This window comes from Phoxinus phoxinus (genome assembly GCF_949152265.1).
Source record: "Phoxinus phoxinus genome assembly, chromosome: 18".
In the NCBI taxonomy this organism is placed as follows: Eukaryota; Metazoa; Chordata; class Actinopteri; order Cypriniformes; family Leuciscidae; genus Phoxinus; species Phoxinus phoxinus.
In genome coordinates, this window is record NC_136893.1 from 17,751,701 (window position 1) to 17,770,691 (window position 18,991).

The 18,991-nt window shown below is 38.0% G+C and overlaps 1 protein-coding gene across 2 annotated transcripts; it reads right to left on the bottom strand.

Moving 5' to 3' along the window:
* Window positions 1-6,513: 6,513 nt before the first annotated feature.
* Window positions 6,514-18,231, bottom strand: commd7 (COMM domain containing 7). 2 transcript variants are annotated; one of them, XM_079589041.1, is made up of 9 exons: window positions 18,020-18,231; window positions 16,808-16,861; window positions 16,174-16,276; window positions 15,452-15,508; window positions 15,316-15,353; window positions 15,108-15,198; window positions 14,957-15,006; window positions 7,607-7,655; window positions 6,514-7,494 (listed from the first exon to the last, which is right to left on the bottom strand). In XM_079589041.1, exons 1-9 carry the CDS (start codon window positions 18,101-18,103, stop codon window positions 7,418-7,420), a joined length of 603 nt encoding a protein of 200 aa, XP_079445167.1. In that variant the 5' UTR covers window positions 18,104-18,231; the 3' UTR covers window positions 6,514-7,417. The 2 variants fall into 2 exon arrangements, with proteins under 2 accessions (XP_079445167.1, XP_079445168.1); XM_079589042.1 differs by having other exon boundaries at window positions 6,659-7,494; window positions 16,808-16,858; window positions 18,020-18,225.
* Between the last annotated feature and the right edge of the window lie 760 nt (window positions 18,232-18,991).

Below are 18,991 nucleotides of genomic sequence, written 5' to 3' on the forward strand. Positions count from 1 at the left end.
ATGGCGGCCAAGCCACGAGTTATGTTGCTTTTAGATTCATTGATGTCGACTCTTCCAGTGTGATGAAGAATTCCCCAACGCTTAATTGTTCACCCAAACAGAGCGTGAGGTGGGATTTGACCATTGTGAGAGGTTAGTTTTTTTACCCTAATGATGTAGCCTACCCTCCGTGTCGTTGCAGAAGTAATTCTACTCTAGAGGAACCACAGGTTCAGACATTTGGTACTTGCAGTGGACTTTATGCACAGCTGCACTACTTCCTGAACTTTAGCCAGCTCCTTTGTTTCCTGTCTGCCATTGGACAAACTGATTAATCCAGGTGTGTCTGATTATTGTTGTTGGTCAGGCACACCTAGGCCGTTTCTCAATATGCGTTCTTGTCTGTACTTGTGTTCTTGTGGACTTGTGAAACGTCATCAGTCGCTGCCCAAGTACTGTTCCAATTCAAAGTTCACATCTAGCCAAGTCCAGTTCAAATCCCCGGATGTGTTCTTGATCCGCCCCTTTTACTGAGGATGCATCGAGAGATGACTTGAGCGGACTTGAGACAGACAGGTATCCCAGAATGCATCTCGCACCACCAGCAAGCGACAATGGCAGAGGAGAAAACCCACGTTGACTGTATGTAGTTGTTTAAAGCTCGAATCTGTGGTTTATTTATAAAGATAGCACCTATTTGAAAAATGTATCTGACGTTTTCGGAGTTGTGAGATCCAGGCGATCACCGGGTGTTCAACGCTCAATAACCCCGACTGGAACAGCTTTTCCTCGGCTAGTGCTTCTGATGTTTGCCGCTGGCTCTGGTGTCTCTAGTCTAGTGGTTAAACATGAGATATAATTCGTCTTGTGTATATCTAACGGGCGCTCTTTGGTCTCATTGCATCTATACATACAGACGGTTGGTCTGGGAACGCCCCCGGGAACGCCCCATCACGTGATGTGAATTTAGCCCGTGGAGGAAAACATTGCCTTGGCGCTAATTGAAATACACGGGACAATCATGCCGAAGAGTTGCTGTGTCGTTTTCTGTACCGCCAATAAACAAACAAATTATGAATTGAAGTTCTACATCCTTCCTAATAAACACACAGAACTGGAAAGGAGGCCAATCGCTACGTAATGACGCGAGCCGTGCAGCTACGGAGTAGTTCTAGGCCTACACTCAATACAGACTCGCAATACGAGATTTTTGTCACTCAAATACACACGATGTTCGCTGAGAGTCTTTTTTTTTTTAAAAAAAAAGGTTTTATTTTTAATTAGTTTTATTTTAGTTGTAAAATTTTATTTTAGGCTATGTATATTTTAAAATATATAGAATATTTTTTATATTTATTGTATTATACATTCTCTTCACTGGACATGTGTAATAAAATAAAATGAATCAGTAGGCCTATGTCCAATAATGGCAGACAGGAAACAAAAGAGCTGACTAAAGTTCAGGAAGTAGTGCAGCTGTGCATAAAGTCCGTTGGCAGAGGAAATAAAAGTCCCACAAGGGGGATTTGCAGCAAAGCAATATATTTAGTTCACCAAAGAACCTTTTAGACAACAGTTCTTAAAGCTTTTAAAGGAGAACTCCGGTCAATTTTAACATTGAGCTCAATTTTTTGTACATTTGGAGTGCTGTCAATACAGAGAACAACGACAAAAATCGGTGTTGCCTACACCGTGTTATCCTCTTTTTAAAATTTACACCCTATTGACTTGAATGGGGCAAGTTTTAAACCTGCTTTTAGCCTCTTAACATCCTTGATGTGTCATTACAAGTGCCCAGCCATGTTAGATGAGTCTTTCAGAGTGAACACGGTGAATCTGACTGCATTAGATGTGAAAGATATTAATAAAAATTATGTTAATTCAACAAGCGCACAGACCTGTATTTACTTCCTGTTTTCGGTCGAAGTCCACAGTAGTCGACTGTCGAGTTCACGCGCGTGATCATAGGTAACTAAGATGATTTTTTTTTTACAAATATCCATCAGAGCTGATATTCTCTAAACACCACACAGCCCCGTCTTCGGCTGACAGCTGACAGTCTGAGTCTCCACTGTTGCTTAGTTACCGATGATCACGCGCGTGAACTCGACAATCGACTACTGTGGACTTCGACCGAAAACAGGAAGTAAATACAGGTATGTGCGCTTGTTGAATTAACATCATTTTTATTAATATCTTTCACATCTACTGCAGTCAGATTCACTCGTGTTCACTCTGAAGGAATCACTCACATGGCTGGGCACTTGTAATGACACATCAAGGATGTTAAGAGGCTAAAAGCAGGTTTAAAACTTGCCCCATTCAAGTCAATAGGGTGCAAATTTTAAAAAGAGGATAACACAGTGTAGGCAACACCGATTTTTGTCGTTGTTCTCTGTATTGACAGCACTCCAGATTTACTAAAAATTGAGCTCAATGTTAAAATTGACCGGAGTTCTCCTTTAATGTTGTTCGTATGTCTATGTGGTGTTGTTAATATTCTTTAAGACAAACCAAGTCAACAAGTCAACACCATTGCTGTGTATTTTCTCCTTAAAACTGCAGTAAAAAAAAAATTAAAAAAAATAATTGAAATCCCTGGCATTTCAATTCTGACGTAAAAAAAATACCTTGTAAACAATCACGACAACAGGCGGGTTAGCATATCGTCTCTAGAGAAGCTAGGTTATCCTGGTATATTTTTATGTTGATATGAAAAATCGGGCACATAGCAGTATAGCGGGTTATTTATTAAGTATAACGATGTTATGATGAACTATGTTCTACTAGTTCAGTGGTTCCCAACCTTTTTTTGTCTGAGACCCTTTTTGCCAAGAAAATATTTTAGGGCCCCCTTCACATTTAATCATATCATCGCTCTTTTAAGCTTGCAGCAAGGATGACAAAACATGTTGTTTTCAAACAAACGGTATGTTTACTTAGTATAACCAGATAGCCTAATAGCCTATAATATAAAAAATATAATTAAAAAAAACAAACATCAGAAGGCCCTTTGTAATTTAAAAACGTAAGCCTATAGGAGTAGTTATAAATTGGCCCTATTTGAAATGCAATAACAAAAATATATATAAAGCCGCCACCCCGTTGCCTTTCGGGTTCCTGTGCACGACGGGCAATAACGTAACCCCGCTTTGACTGTCGAGAAGAAGTCTGCTTTAGAGCTTGTATCAGTGTGAGTCTTTCTGCTCCCCTCCAAACACACACAGAAAAGGGGGGGCTGTCTGTGTGTGTGCCCTCCCTCCCCACACACACACACACACATACAGAGAGAGAATGGCAGGGGGAACTCTGTCAGAGAGAGACAAAACCACATTCAAACCAAAATATCTGACTTCCTGTTGGTCGGAGCTAATGACTGTAAATGAGAAAGTTGTCCGGATCGATAAGCACAATATACAGACCGAGTTTTGTGACTGTAGGTAAAAATAACCCCCCCCACTTTAGTCAAAAGTATCTTGAAAGTAACACACTTCCTGCTGCCAGTTGGTGGCGCTATAACTTTGACTCACAATAGTCACATCCATGTGATCGCCCTCTTACAACAAACACACTGCTGAAGTTTCATCAAGATCAATAAATGTATGAAGACGTTATAACACATTGTGTATTTCTTTTCTCGCCATAACTTCGTTTCTTCGCCACGGCCAAACCGTTGGAGATATCAAAAATCCGTCCGCAATTTAGCGTCCTCAATGTCTTGACTTCATGCTGACCGAGTTTGGTGGCGATAGGATAATTTTTCTTGGAGGAGTATATCAAATTCCAGGGGCATGCATTTTCATACAGCCCATAATAGCCAACTTCCTGTTGGACTGGCGTAAAACTTAGAGCACGAAAGTTGTTCGGCCCGATTAAATCTATATGTGTACCGAGTTTCATATTATTACATGCAAACGTGTTTGATATATGGACCAAGTTTTCGGACCACGTTCAAGGGGGCGCTGTTGAGCTCCCCTGCCACGCCCGGGTACCAGCTTCAGCCCGGCCCTGATGGCCGCAGGTTCTGACCTGTGTGCAAAGTTTCAAGAGTTTTCGAGCACGTTAAGGGCCCCAAAAGTGCCAGAGAAGTAGCACACAGCAGAGAAAGGGTTAAAATAAAGCCCCCCTCCTCTCTCACACACACAGACACTGAGAGAGACTGGCAAAAATCCCATCAAATCACATTCAAACCAAAATATCTGACTTCCTGTTGGTCGGAGCTAATGACTGTAAATTAGAAAGTTGTCCGGCTCGGGGAGATAAATATAGATACCGATTTTTGTTACTGTAGGTAAAACTAATACCCCATTTTTGACTAAAGGTGGCGCTACTGAGCCCCTCCACCGCGCCCATTTCTGAAACTTCACACATGCCTAGTACCTAATAAATCTGATATGCATGTTGAGTTTCATGCAATTTGAAGCATGTTAAGAGCCTCAAATGCACCCAAAAAGAATATAAAAGTTTAAAGCGTTGCCATGGCAACAGTATTTAAGATATCAATAATTCTTTCACAGGTCTACATCTGCCGTGTGTTTACATTATACACATAAAGTTTGAAGCAAATCAGGTAAAAATAAGAGGGTGAATTCAAAGCATTTTGAAAGTGACACACTTCCTGCTGCCAGTTGGTGGCGCTATAACTTTGACTCACAATAGTCACATCCATGTGATCGGCCTCTTACAACGAACACACTGCTGAAGTTTCATCAAGATCAATTAATGTATGAGGATGTTATAACACACTTCCTGTTTCCAATATTCGCCATAAATTTGTTTCCTCGCCACGGACAAACCGTTCGAGATATCAAAAATCCCCTGGCAATTTTTCATCCTCCATGTCTTGACTTCATGCACACCGAGTTTCGTGGCGATTGGTTGAATTCTCTAGGAGGAGTATTTTAAATTCCATTGCATGTGTTTTTTAAACTACGCCAAATAGCCGACTTCCTGTTGGGCTGGGGTAAAAAGTCAGAGCACGAAGGATATATGAACCGATGAGATCTATAAGTGTACCGAGTTTCATATTATTCCACGCAAGCGTGTTTGATTTATGGACCAAGTTTTCGGACCGCGTTCCAGGGGGCGCTGTCGAGCCCCCCTGCCACGCCCGGGTCCCAACTTCAGCCCGGCCCTAATGGCCGCGAGTTCTGACCCATGTGCAAAGTTTCAAGAGTTTTTGAGCACGTTAAGAGACCCAAAAGTGCCCGAATAGTCGTAAGAAAAATAATAATAATAATAATAATAATAATAATAATAATAATAATAATAATCCGAAGGAAAACAATAGGGCCTTCGCCTTTTCAAGGCTTGGGCCCTAAATATTCACACTGGTGTGTAGGTAAAAAAAATAATATATATATTATAGCCTAGGCTATTACTAAATGACTGCTGTCTGGGAACTCAATACTTGCATGTTCTTTGTGAGGCTTTATCAATGTGAGGCTTTATTTTTTACACTTTTGGCGCTATAGCGAGCGATAATAAACTTGCGTTTATTAACAGAATAATGCGTCTTTCGGAAGAACATTGTAGCTGGAACTACTTCTCTCTGTGTACGTCTATGACGAGTCACGCAGGTCCTGGGCTACTCCGCGCGGGAGCGCTCCGAACCCGTGTAAACTAGTCCCAATGTAAACACTTATTAGAGGTGTAGCCTACCATAGTGGCTCAGGATAAGACAAAAACACGGATTGGAAAATGGATTCATGATGAACTTGCACATTATATAAATTTCGTAAATTTTAAACAGAAAAAAGTTAAGGACTTTTATTTAATGCTCATTGCTCAAAACTTTTCAAAATATGATGTGACCCCCCACAGAGCTCGCTGAGGCCCCGCTGAGGCCCCGATACATTACCATTCTACATCGACTTGTAGACGAGCCTATATGAGTGAGTGGAGGCGGGGCTCATTTGCGTATGGATCCGCATATAGCTACTAAATGAAGCAAGGGTGTAGGCCTAGTTACATTCAATCTATTTTAAGGCACGGATAACAATTCCACAGGAAAACCGTTTAAATACGTAATTTTGGTTATCAAAAATGAATTTAAAGGGATATAATTATTGACTACAGGGGACTTTAAAAGAACCACGTTTCTTAATGTGAACATTTTAAAAATCATATGAACCATTTTCCACTATAAAGGACATGTGGAATGGACATTCCATGCATGTTAAAAGTTATTTTTGGACATCAAGAACCTTTATTTATGTGGTGTGTAGCTACCATCATTGGGATTACGACTGAATTCCTTGAGATCAGAACAATAACGCATTGCCAAGGGACTTTGATTGACCTGGGAGAACCGTCCTAACTCTATCTCATGAGAAAAGGTGGCCATTTCAAATGAGCTTGTATGATTTGTACAAAACCTTTTTTGGGGATTTTTTTTAAATGATGATCCACCCCTAAACCTAACCCCTGAGTGGGGCATAAGGAGATTGCACAACTTCATATTAATTCAAAATTAATTTGCCAAAACATAAAACAATTACAAATTGTTATGAAAGTGTTGGCTAAACAAGTGCCACCATTTTCCAGACACGCACCACAAGTTGTGGAGAAACTGGTGCTAAATGGCACATAGATGTCCTGCACACAGTGACATGCAGACATAAGAGTGTCAGTCAATAATTAAAGAAATTGGGAGAATGAAAATGAAAGAAAATGAACCAGAATGAAAAATCCCTGCTCAAAGAGAGGGAAACAACAACATGCGTAAGGACAAAGCAGTCTAATGATTGATCTACACAGCCTCTGGGTATGTTCTCTAATATTGCCTTGATATTAAATTGCTCCAGGACACAAATACCACAAAACAGAGCGCTCATATTTAACACAGAATTAATTTATTACATCAATCTGACTCTGTGTAAAGCATGACATTCTTTGATATAAGCAACCACTTTTCACATCGGATATGTCTGCTGACAGCAAAATGAATATATTTCCGCAGCACCTAGTAGTAGTAGAAGTAAAAATATATTTGAATTTTTAACTAAATATTTTAATACCAAGGACAACACAAAACATAAATTTGACTAATTATTTAGTTCTGTATTCATTCCAAAATAAATGAATATTAGTGTAATGTACTGTATTAATTCTTTTATTTATAGGCTACAGTAAGCAGATGGTTCGATTTCAGGTAACAAAATATGAAATCCAACACTAAATTGAAGGGGGAAAAAACAGAAGAAATGTATTAAAGGTTTAATAAACAGAAGATCATCAATAAAGAGCATAAATGTGGAATGTGATCTTTGTCTCACACAAATACACACTGGACACAAACAAACACACAACTGAATAAGATCAGTGAATTATTAAAGTTTCTTCTTGAAACATTTTGAGAGTATGGGAACATCATTACAACTCTTTACTGGTCAACAAGAAAACAGGCAAACTCTGATTACAATGACCTCCGACCCGGTTAACTGAAGCAGTCCATACTAGCTTTGGCACGCTCCATCTCATGAAGGAAGTTATAGAATTGGGGTAAAGTCAGCTCTAATGTGGAGAAACACAAACAAAACTATCAAAAATGACATCAAATGTATCCTGAAAATGCTGAATCAAATACAGTATAACAACTTAGACAATGAATTTGAAGTAAACTCACCCATGTACACATTTTCTGTTGCGTTTCCTTTTCTGATCACCAGTTTCAGCTGTGAGAAGAAAAAAAAGTTGAATGAATCATGAGCCTTATATGGGGCATTTCTAGGACATCAATATTAGGGAGGCTCATCCCCCAATGTGGGTATGAATTTACATTTTTTATATATATATATATATATATATATATATATATATATATATATATATATATATATATATATATATATATATATATATATATATATACCGGTATATATATATTGTTTGGGTAGGTATGAACAATACAGTATGTTCCATCTACACTAATCAAGTCAATCCCTAAATACTAAATTAATTCATTTCTAATCATTTTAAACAACCAGCTAATATTCATTAAGAATATTGATAAACTTTATTTTACTGTAACTGTCTAGATTGGTAATTTTGGGATAAAAAATTAAACATTAAAAAGAAAACATTAAACATGTAATGTTTTAAACACTATTTTGTGTAGTAACTACATTTGTGCAGAGAAATTAACTTTAAAGAATATTTACATTTCCCATTTTCATTCATGGAGAATGAAACACACTTTTAACATTAAAATGACATGATCATAAAATGATTAAGATGACTGCTGAGGACCACTCATTAGCTCATTCCCACTCCCTTTTATAGTCTTGTGTTTTACTTTTAGATATATAATAAAATTATTATAACACATTTTAGAAATGTATTGCACTGAACTATTGTAAGAGTAGGAAAAGTCACAAAGTCTCATGGCATTTAGATGAAAGGAATTTCTCAAAATAAATAAGGCCAAATTTTACAGTGAAAATGGTCTTGAATTGTTCCCGCATCATATTATGTAAACTGCATTTATGACAAAGAACTACACAGATGCAGATATCATAACAATCTATCAATACATGCACACACACATCATCCTCTGCTTCTGTCGCTGGCTTTGTGCTGCTGCGGATTGAAGAACTCACTGAATAACGCAGACTAAAATACGGGGAGGAGCCGAAGCCTGCCGCCAGTTTCATATGAGTTTTAAAGGGGAGGCGATCACGAATTAGTGTACATATTACGGATATTACATTTGGCTGCTTCTGCAAATACAACCACTGAAGATTACAAATGAAAAACAACATACTTGACTGGCTACAAACAAAGAAAGAATTTCATATTTTTGGCCTCGTATTGCTTACGATGATTCATTATGGGTTGGGGATCGTTTCCTTGGACAAGTGTGACTCAAGTTGAACAGAAACTTTGCGGAAACCCCTATTAGGTTGAGTGTTTTCATGCAGCTTATGAAAATTAATATGCTGCCAATGATAATGATTCAGCTATTGTGATTGAATCCGCCACTGGCGGACTGTCAAAAGAATACAGAAAACTGCTAATCAGTGGCTCTGTTTACATTCCTGATTGTGAAACACTGCTTCAATGGTGTGCAGTAAGTTGGAGCTGTTTGCAAGCTCATAATGATCAAACTATAGGCATGTTGTCTGCTGCTGTAGTTGAGGCTGATACAAATCCACCAGATGACAGAGAGTGTTTTAATTGTGGTCAGCAGGGTCATTTAGCCAGCAACTGTAAAGGCCCACTCAGAAGGTGTAAAAAAAGAAAATGTGACAGACATTTCTGGTGTTAACATGGGTTTGAAAGTAGATCAGTGAGAAGAGGTAAAAAATAATGAAGTCTTAAAGGGATCATGAACTGCATTGTTTTATTGTTTCATTATGTTTCCTGGGGCCTATACCATGAAGCCGGTTTACAGTAGGTGACTAGCCAGGTATGTTTCAGTTTAGTTTGTGCCAACCCTGGGTTTTAGGCACCATGAAAGTGGTTTGGCTTTTAGCAGTGTTCATCGCCATAGTAACTTACGTTCCACAGCTAATCTGGTCCGGGGCAGGTTATGTTCCAGGTAAGAGGTTGCAAACCGAACTTGGACCAATCAGCTGAGAGTAAAACACGTCTGATAGGATAAAGTCACTGCACCTGTTTCTACTCCAAATTAAAGGTCACTACATAGCAAATGATTTTTAAAGACAAAATTGGCTGGCTTTTACTAATGCTTATTTAGAATAAAAAATGTGTATGATTTAGATATTATTTATGTAATTATTATCCTGGTTGGATTGGTTTGGTTTTGTCATCTCGAAACTAATCCTGTAACCCTGAATTTGTTCAACTACCATGGTACCATGGTCCCTGGTGTTCACTTATAATGTTAGTATAATTTTTACATCAAAAATTGTCATGATTTATAAATAAAAGGCATTTTTCCTAGCCTGATTTTAGCCCTCTGATTTGAACGCTCGGTTTGAAGGGTCAGTGTCACACTCAGTGCACAGCATCTTGTTGTCTTCGGAGCCATCTTTATCGTTTGGTTTCTGCATTGACCTGGGTTTGCGTCTCTCGTTATTTACCTACTACATGCACGAATCAGTGGGCGGGGCTAGACAGGCAGTGATGTAGATGCAGGCGTTGATCTTCAGCGGAGGCAGTGTTTAGCGACCTTATTACATAATAAAGTGGCACATTCCACATCCTGTCGTTCTGTTTTCGAACTAGAAAGTTTTGAGCTCTGAAACTTACAGGATGTTTTAATAGTATAATGACCTTGTATATGTCAAAAGATCAAGGGAACTTTGATTTCTCAGTTCATGACCCCTTTAAGGAAGTCCTTTTGAAGGAAAGATCTATAATAATTATTTGTTTTACAAGTGAATGGATAAATGCAGGTTGATGAAAAATTACAGACAATGACTCCAACAAATGTGAGTTGTAAAAATATAAATAAAAATTATGTTTATTTGAAAATGCATGTCATTTCTGCCAAAAATGTCTTAAGCTGGGCTAGAGTCAAAAGATAGTAGATAAAGTCTGATTTGACAAGTTTATGGAAATGCAGTGTACTAGTCCTGAATGCCTCGGAGTCTCTCTTTCATTCAAAGTCAGATAAAAGCTGCTATCTGAGCCTGTGTCATAAGTGATAATAAGCTGTGTTTCAGTTGAAAATCATAGACACGGAGATGTTAAAAGAAATCATGACTTGACCTTACACAGTTTGTTTCTGGTCCGACACAGGTCCACGGTCACACATTAGACCTTGTTCTGTCATACGGTGTACCTATTTGTAATATAGACGTATTCTAAGCTGTCTTCTCTGATCACGCGCCTGTTTTATTTGACGTTTCTCTTCCCTATCGAACCGGTTAGCAATATGCTCCACCTCGTATCTGCAGGATGATCAAACCCACCACTGCTGCAAAATTCTCTGGTGCTTTTAATATTGCTAGGGAGTTTAATCTCAACTGACTCTGGAGATTGTGCAATTCTTATGCTTTTAGATCTCACAGCTGCATTTGACACAGTTGACCACATCATCCTTATTTCTCGCCTCGAGCATGACGTGGGGATTAAGGGCACTGCCTTAGAATGGTTTAGGTCATTCTTGTCAGACAGAGATTTTAGAGTCAGTTTTGGTGGCTCTATTTCACCTTCTGTGTCTCTTACATGTGGAGTTCGCCAGGGTTCAATTCTCAGGCCTATTATTTTTTCACTCTATTTGCTCCCCCTTGGATCAATATTAAAAAGACACAACATCAACTTCCATTTCTATGCAGATGATTTGCAAATCTACCTGCCCATTAAAAGAAATGATGGTAATTCCTTAACAAGATTGGTTGACTGTTTTAATGATATTAAAGCCTGGATGGCCGTACATTTTTTAAACTTTAACGAGAGTAAAACTGAAGTCATGATTTTTAAACCCAGTGGCACCTCTGATGTCTCACAAATAGATCTGACCGCGTTGCAACCGTATGTTAAGTCTGTTGTAACAAACCTGGAAGTTAAAATGGACTGTGGTTTTAAAATGGAGAAGCAGATCAATTCTGTTGTGAAAGCCAGTTTCTTTCAACTTAGGCTTCTTACTAAGCTTAAGCGCTTTTTATCCTGCAAAGACTTTGAGAGGGTTATACATGCATTCATCACAACTCGACTTGATTATTGTAATGCTCTGTATGTAGATGTTAGCCAGGCCTCCCTGTCTCGTCTACAACTGCTGCAAAATGCTGCCGCTCGTCTCCTTACTGGAACTCGAAAGCGAGATCATATCACCCCTGTCCTTGCCTCTCTTCACTGGCTCCCTGTTAATTTTAGGATTGATTTTAAGATTCTATTGTTTGTTTTTAAAGCCCTTCATGGACTAGCTCCAGTCTATATCACTGTTCGGTTGAAGCCACATGCTCCTTCAATGTCTTTAAGGTCTGCAAACCAGGCTCTTCTTGTTGTCCCTAAAACACGGCTCAAGAGCAGAGGGGATCGAGCTTTCTCAGTCGCAGCCCCAAGACTGTGGAATGAATTGCCTCTTCATGTGAGATTGGCCCCCAGCCTTCCGGTTTTTAAATCGCGACTCAAAACACATTTTTATTCTTTGGCTTTTAATCCGGCATGAGAATTGTTGTAATTGTCTGGTGTTATATCCTGTCTATTTACTGTTTCAATGTACAGCACTTTGGTCAACATGGTTGTTTTAAAATGTGCTTTAGAAATAAAGTTTGTATTGTATTAACCTCTGGAATCAGTGTTTTATCATTACAGATGGGTTAAGTGAGTCAATCTGATGAAAAGCTTTAATTGGATTGATTTTCCAGCTGTCTGCTAATGGTAATAATGACTACTATTGTCATTTATGATGTGATTTGAATTACTCTCTGGATTAGTGCATTTATGTAAATTGGAATTGTGAAGTTGAAGATTACCGTCCATTATGGATTAAAAACTCTTGTCTAAATTCAACTTATGGTCTAAATGTAAATACTGTCAACCATGTGTGATCCAAATGGTAAACGTAAAAATAACGGACTTGACGGCAGAGACAAAGTGACACATTGGCTAAGTCATTATCCAAATTATCCAGAGAGCTCCCTCACTTTTATGAAAGGCCGGTGGGCGAACAAAGGAGGAGTGAATATAAACTTATATATAAAAAAGAATGTTATTTCTTAATCCATTAAATGGATGCATGACATTAGATGCCTAAGAGAACTACAATTTATGTAATAAAGGTTGAAGGAGAAAGCAGCTATATGGCTCTCTGTGCAACATGGGGGTTGAGATCTGAGTAACATAATATTTTGGTTTATGAATTCAGTAAATCTTAAAGTGCTTAGATGGATTATTACGGGTCTTATTTTTTGTTGTTGTTTATTTTTTGTTAGACCACCATTGTGTTTTGAACCTAAAGGGTCTATATAAGGGGGGTAGTGAAAAGAATGTATTAACTATCCTTCTTTGTTTATAATAAAAGGAATTGGAAATCATAGTTTTATAAAACCCAGTGTAAATATCCAGGTACTTCTGATAACATCAGATGTATTTAGTAGCTATGTAGTGACTGCAGGTCTAGCCCATGCTAGGAATACAGCAACAGAGCTTGCTTATTTAGCCCGGCTTCCAGAGAATAAATATGTACTTGTTTTGTAATCAGTTAAGTCGATGATAAAGCCAAAGTAGCCAAGATGCTTAACAGCTGTGCAAGACATGTAAAGACAACTATGTCCAAAGGTTCTGGAGATCAATAATGTGCCATGTAGAATATTTTGTTGATGTTCAGTCATTGAAGGAAAAAGTATTATCTGACAGGGGAGCATGGGTCAGAAATCTAACATTTTGAAGCAACCCCAAATTGGTCTTTTAGGTGGTGGATTCTGGAATCCACCGCTGCTTCAATGTATATCTATTGAGTAATTACAATCAATGTAATACTCAATATTTTTCCTTCTAAATATCAAATGAGTTGAATGACCTCTCTAAGCGTATGAGATTTTACTATGCTATATAAGTTACCAGTATGATTGCAGAAATGTTCTTTTCATGTATTCTTTAATGTCTGTATTTGATATCTGAGAGGTGACTGAGGGTTTGGCCAATGCCAGGAATGCAGTAATAGTGCTTGCTCATTTAGCCCGGCTTCCAGAAATGAAATATGGACTCGTTTTGTTTGAGAAAAGTCTTCAACGTGTAAAATATATATCTGTTCTTCTAGCTCACCATGACGACTATATGTCACAAGGGTCATTGGAACCAATAGTTTAAGTGACCATTTCTTAGTTAAAGTCTTTACTTTACTGTGTTAGTTAAAGTGTCCTCTCATTGAGAGAAAGAACATGTTATCTGGATGTTTTGGAAAGAATCTCCTGTTTATAGTTAGAGCCCGGCCAAATCCAACCTTAAAGGAGAGGTGTCTCTGTGTGTGTGTTAGTATTTTTGGTTACAGTTTAAGGAACAATTGGCATTATTGGAGATGGACTGACTTGTTTTCTTCGACATGTTGGCGACTAGAAACGCAGATCTGCGACCTGGAAGGACACGACGTGCCTAAATCCAGGGTCTGAGTGTCAGCAGCATAATCGATGGAGATATGCTTCAGTCTATCTGTCCATGTGTGGAAAATGTGTTTATCTATTTCTTAGCCAATCAGAATCATTCAACCGGAAGCAATGACGTAGCTTAGACCTTGGTGAAGGGTATAATTGCTGTAATCTTTGTAACTGTAAGAGGGGCGGCCTACAAACTCCTTGTGAGTCTTGAAGCTGACTTCTGCCTGATGAAACCGCAAACTATCTTCAGTCAAAATTCTCTTTCATTTATTATAATTCTGACTCTTGTCTTAAATTGACTACACTTTTAACTCCTGGTCTTAATTAATCATGTATGGTCCTTGGGTCATTAACTGTACATCCCCTAACATTAGAGAGAGCTCAGGAGACAAGCAGTAAGAAAGTGGGTCAATTGTTTGATAACTAAACATCTGTTTAGTTATCTCAGTGACAGGTGGATATAAGCCACTGGCTAAAGGCACCCACACACTACTACAAGATAATCGGGGCGATTTTGGGCCCAATTCTCCCCTTCCGACAATCCTAGGTAAAGTCGAGATTATCTTGATGGTTCTACAGATTATCTGGAACGAAACGATACCAAACCAGAAAGTGAGATGACAGAAGAATAACACGACTTCATCCAAACCTTTTTTTTTTTTTTTCTGCGAAATTGAGCGGAGCTGAGGGTGGAGTTGAAAAGCTGCCAATCATTTTCCAGAAAAGTATTACACATACATAATGCAATTTTGGGGGAAATCTGTCAACTCCAACTCCCCAAAATCTGAAGACTGACACTGACTGTCAGCAACTAACGTCAATTTCTTCAGACAGTAAAAAATCTGGGCAGAATTAGTGTTGCATATTCCAGCCTTTAATCTGTTTGAACCATCAAGCAAAGGTAAATGCACCTTAAAATCAATCTATCTGTGAATATTTGCTCTGACTTTCAAAAAATGTAAGAGGTTTACCTGTAGAAAAATGTTTCCAGTCTTTTGCAGCTCACTTGTACCAACAGTAACTGCAAAGGATTATGCGTTTAAATTATTCACATATTATTTATATTCTTATTTGCATTGCAAATTATATCGATTTAAATATAAATGTTTATTGATTGCTTACCACCAAATTTCCACTCCATGTCAACAAGCTGGTTTACCATTAGTGTCTGTGCCACAGCCAGCCTGGACAAAACAGGGTAGTGGACTCTCCACTGAAATAAATGGAAGATGTAGACATACTGAATCTCAGTCATACCCATGCACAAGCGCAGGGAAACAACAGAAGCACCAAAATAACTCATCCGTGATGGCTTAATGTTAAGTCATACCTGGTCAGAGAAATGACTGGCCTTTTCTTCATTTAGTCCTGTGATTAAGCAATAGATCACACTGTTAAATATTGACTAATGGGACATATAATCAAACATGTACAGATTATGGCAGTGAGGAAAGATCAATTCGTACCTAATGAGAGCAAGTCCACCTTCACCTGTTCAGCTGTTATGTTTCTTTTTAAAGCACCTGAGAAGGGAGGAAGACATTAGGATTGTTTCTATATTTACATTGTATATCTGTTCCAAAGCCTAGTGAACTAAATAGGCAGCATTCTTCTGATATGGACCTTGATAACGTACCAATATGAATGTATCAGTCAAATTACTTGTATGTAATGCCTTAAAATGCTGCCTACGTAGACGGCTCACTATAAGCTTTTTAAAACTCAGCCTATACATTTTTGTACATCTTTCTGATACATATTATTTAACACTACCACTTTTGATAATTTCTCCCCATCAGTATTAGTAATTTGACACGTTTGTCTTCATTCTAATGTCTAAAAGCACAGGCAGCAGGATAGTCATTGCATGCAAATGTAGCAGCACACCAATGCATACTGATCAGTAGGGTCGGCAAGTCTGCATGTGACATTAGGTCCAGATTCCCAAGGGCAATTTGCATATGTTAGGATCCTCAAGACGCATAATGCAGCAATTTGGTGTAAAATACAGTGAACAATCACTCACTGTGATTAGGATCATAGCATTCACCATTTAAATTAGTGCTGGGGTCAGGCTAAGCGTCTACATTAGATGTTATCACCAGCAGAAGGGGAGTGCATTATTCAACAGTGGAAATTCAGATTAAGGTGCTTGATCTGTTCAAGCTGAGGGTCCTGAATGTTTTACCATGAGGTAGGAGGAGGACACTCTTCATCAGAGCCCTCAGTGGCCCTGCACTCATCCCATTCTCTCCAGCAAACTCTGTCAGCTGATGCAAGAACCTCTCGGACTGAAGAGGAAAAAGACAAATATTTAACTTTTACTTGGGTGTGACTATAAATCCTCTTAAAGGGATAGTTCTCCCAAAAATGAACATTCTGTCATCATTAACTGACCCTCAGGTTGTTCCAAACCTGTATGAATTTCTTTCTTCTGCTGAATACAAAAGAAGATATTTTTAAGAATGTCGTAACTTTACAATTGATAGGCCCCATTGACAGATGAAGAAGAAAGAAATTCATACAGTGAGTAAATGAAGACAGAATGTTAATTTTTTGGGTGAACTATCCCTTTAATTTAACTACAAATATAATAATGTCACACTATCATTAAACAGGTTATCACAAATGTTCACATAATCAATCTTTCTTTACTGTTAACCCTTTTATCTTTTTGTTTTGTTATATTCATGTATTTGGCAGACACATTTACCCAAATCGGTTGCATTCAAGGTAGACATTTTATTCTTTCTTGCATTTCCTGGGAATGATTTAACAGAGAAATAACTTTTCAGAGATGTTATCTTGGAGTGTTGCCTCACCTCTTTGGGTTCTAGAAGGAACTGGTATAAGATCTCTGTCAGACTCACGAACTGCTGCAGGGAAGTAAAGTTATTGGCCTTGAATGTAGGTTACATTGGTGTATTATCTACTATCTAGGTGAAAAGCTGAATTTAAGGTATATCAGTAAATCGAGTAAGTAGCTTGCAGAAACATGCAGATAAATGCACACTACCAATCAAATGTTTGGACACAACTTGACTTAAATTCACTTTAAGCAGAATTGAACACCAGGCTCCTGTTTGCTGCTTTTCCATTACTGTTAATATTGTTCAACTCACCCATTTAAAAACATTAAAATATTAGCAATAAATAAATAAAAATGCAATAATGTATTTATTTACCAAAAAAAGAAAGAAAAAAACTAGGCATATATATAACGCAAGATGTATTTAAATATTTTAACATCATAAGTCGAGTGTTCAAACTTTACTGGTAGTGTAATGCATGTTTGCTGTTGATTGTTGCATACAACTTTTTAGCAGTGGTCAAATACATATTAGAAAGAAAGGCATAATTGTGTCTAAGCTACTTATAAAAAGAAGTCCAGCTGTTTCCTCAAACATTCACAGCAAACCAAAAATGAGTCCCTATTTTAAGCTGTATGATACAACTTAATGCACAGCTGCACTACTTCCTGAACTTTAGCTAGCTCCTTTGTTTCCTGTCTTCCATTATTGGACAAACTGATTAATCCAGTTGTGCCTGACCAACAACAATAATCAGACACACCTGGATTAATCAGTTTGTCCAATAATGGCAGACAGGGAACAAATGAGCTGGCTAAAGTTCAGGAAGTAGTGCAGCTGTGATCGTGTCGAAATACACTAAAAACTCAAATATACGGTAAATAATTGTAATAGTTGAAGTTGCGTAAGTTACGCGTACAATGCATTAACTTACATCACTAAAGGAGCTCAGGTTATCCATGCTAATGCTAAGTGTTATGGTACTGTAATATCATCACGTGACAACACATTATACACATGAATATAGTAGGCTACATACATGTATTAAGCGAGACATTAGGTGACTTATTTATAAAGGCGCGGTGATCGATAGACCCGTTTATTTACATCCAGTTTAAAAATTCACAAAATCTGTTGATCACCAATACTCATTATTGAACTCATTATTTAGGATTAGGCTATAGTTCACACTTTCCGTTCCCAGCATACTGAACTCCTTCCTACCTGTTCACTGAATTTATTCAGATTCTGAAAGTCAGTGCTGACATTGTCGGGTAAAGTATCATTCGTGAAATGCAACTGCAACATTGTTTCCTTGCAGCTCCGCAGTTCATACACTCACTCTCGACTGTCACATCTGCCTCCACACTTCCGCTGCTAATTCAGGCCAACGATTTATCGCAGCACTTTCGCCATTCTCAGACTAGCGCGCCCTGGCCTGAGCACGTGTGGTCATAAATGTTTGTAGTGCAGACTAGTGATAATGATTAAGTTTTTGTGTGCGTTAATTAAACGATTATATTGGACAAAATACGTAAATATTATTTTCTTTAAAGTAACTGATTATATTTTGTCTCATTTGGGCGATATAAAATATGTGCCATGATATTAACCCTTAAATGGGCAGCAGCATAAAATACCTCAGTAAATTAATGTATTGCTATTTTCCAAACCATCAGGTCTCACATAATAACATTTCGTGTTTTAATTCAAAATATTGCTTATATTTTCAATTGTATAGTTTATATCTCCTATGTAACAAAAAGTAGGCTATCAATATTACTCTGGCAAAATCTAATACAATGCTATAAACTATGTTTGTTAGCTTGTTTGAACAGGACAGCTCTTGCGGGACCATGGTTTTATACCAAGTCACTTGACCTGAGTTTTTACAGGGTCCAATTTTTTTATATTCTTCTCAGAAATTGGGCACATTCATTGTTTGTTCATTGTCAGTTGCTCCCCTCCATGCTCTAAAATATCTGTAAGCTATAACAACACATAATATTATATTATACTATGGTCAACATACAAAGTAGCAGTCCAATAAAAAAAAAAGTAGTTTTGTAAGGGGAGAAAACAACAACATGCATATTTTATTTGCACAGAATAGAATCTTACAGCACACGTGCATGGCAGACCTATCTCAGCCAATCCTGAGATAGGGTTAAACAGTGGGAGGTAAAAGTAGCTTTT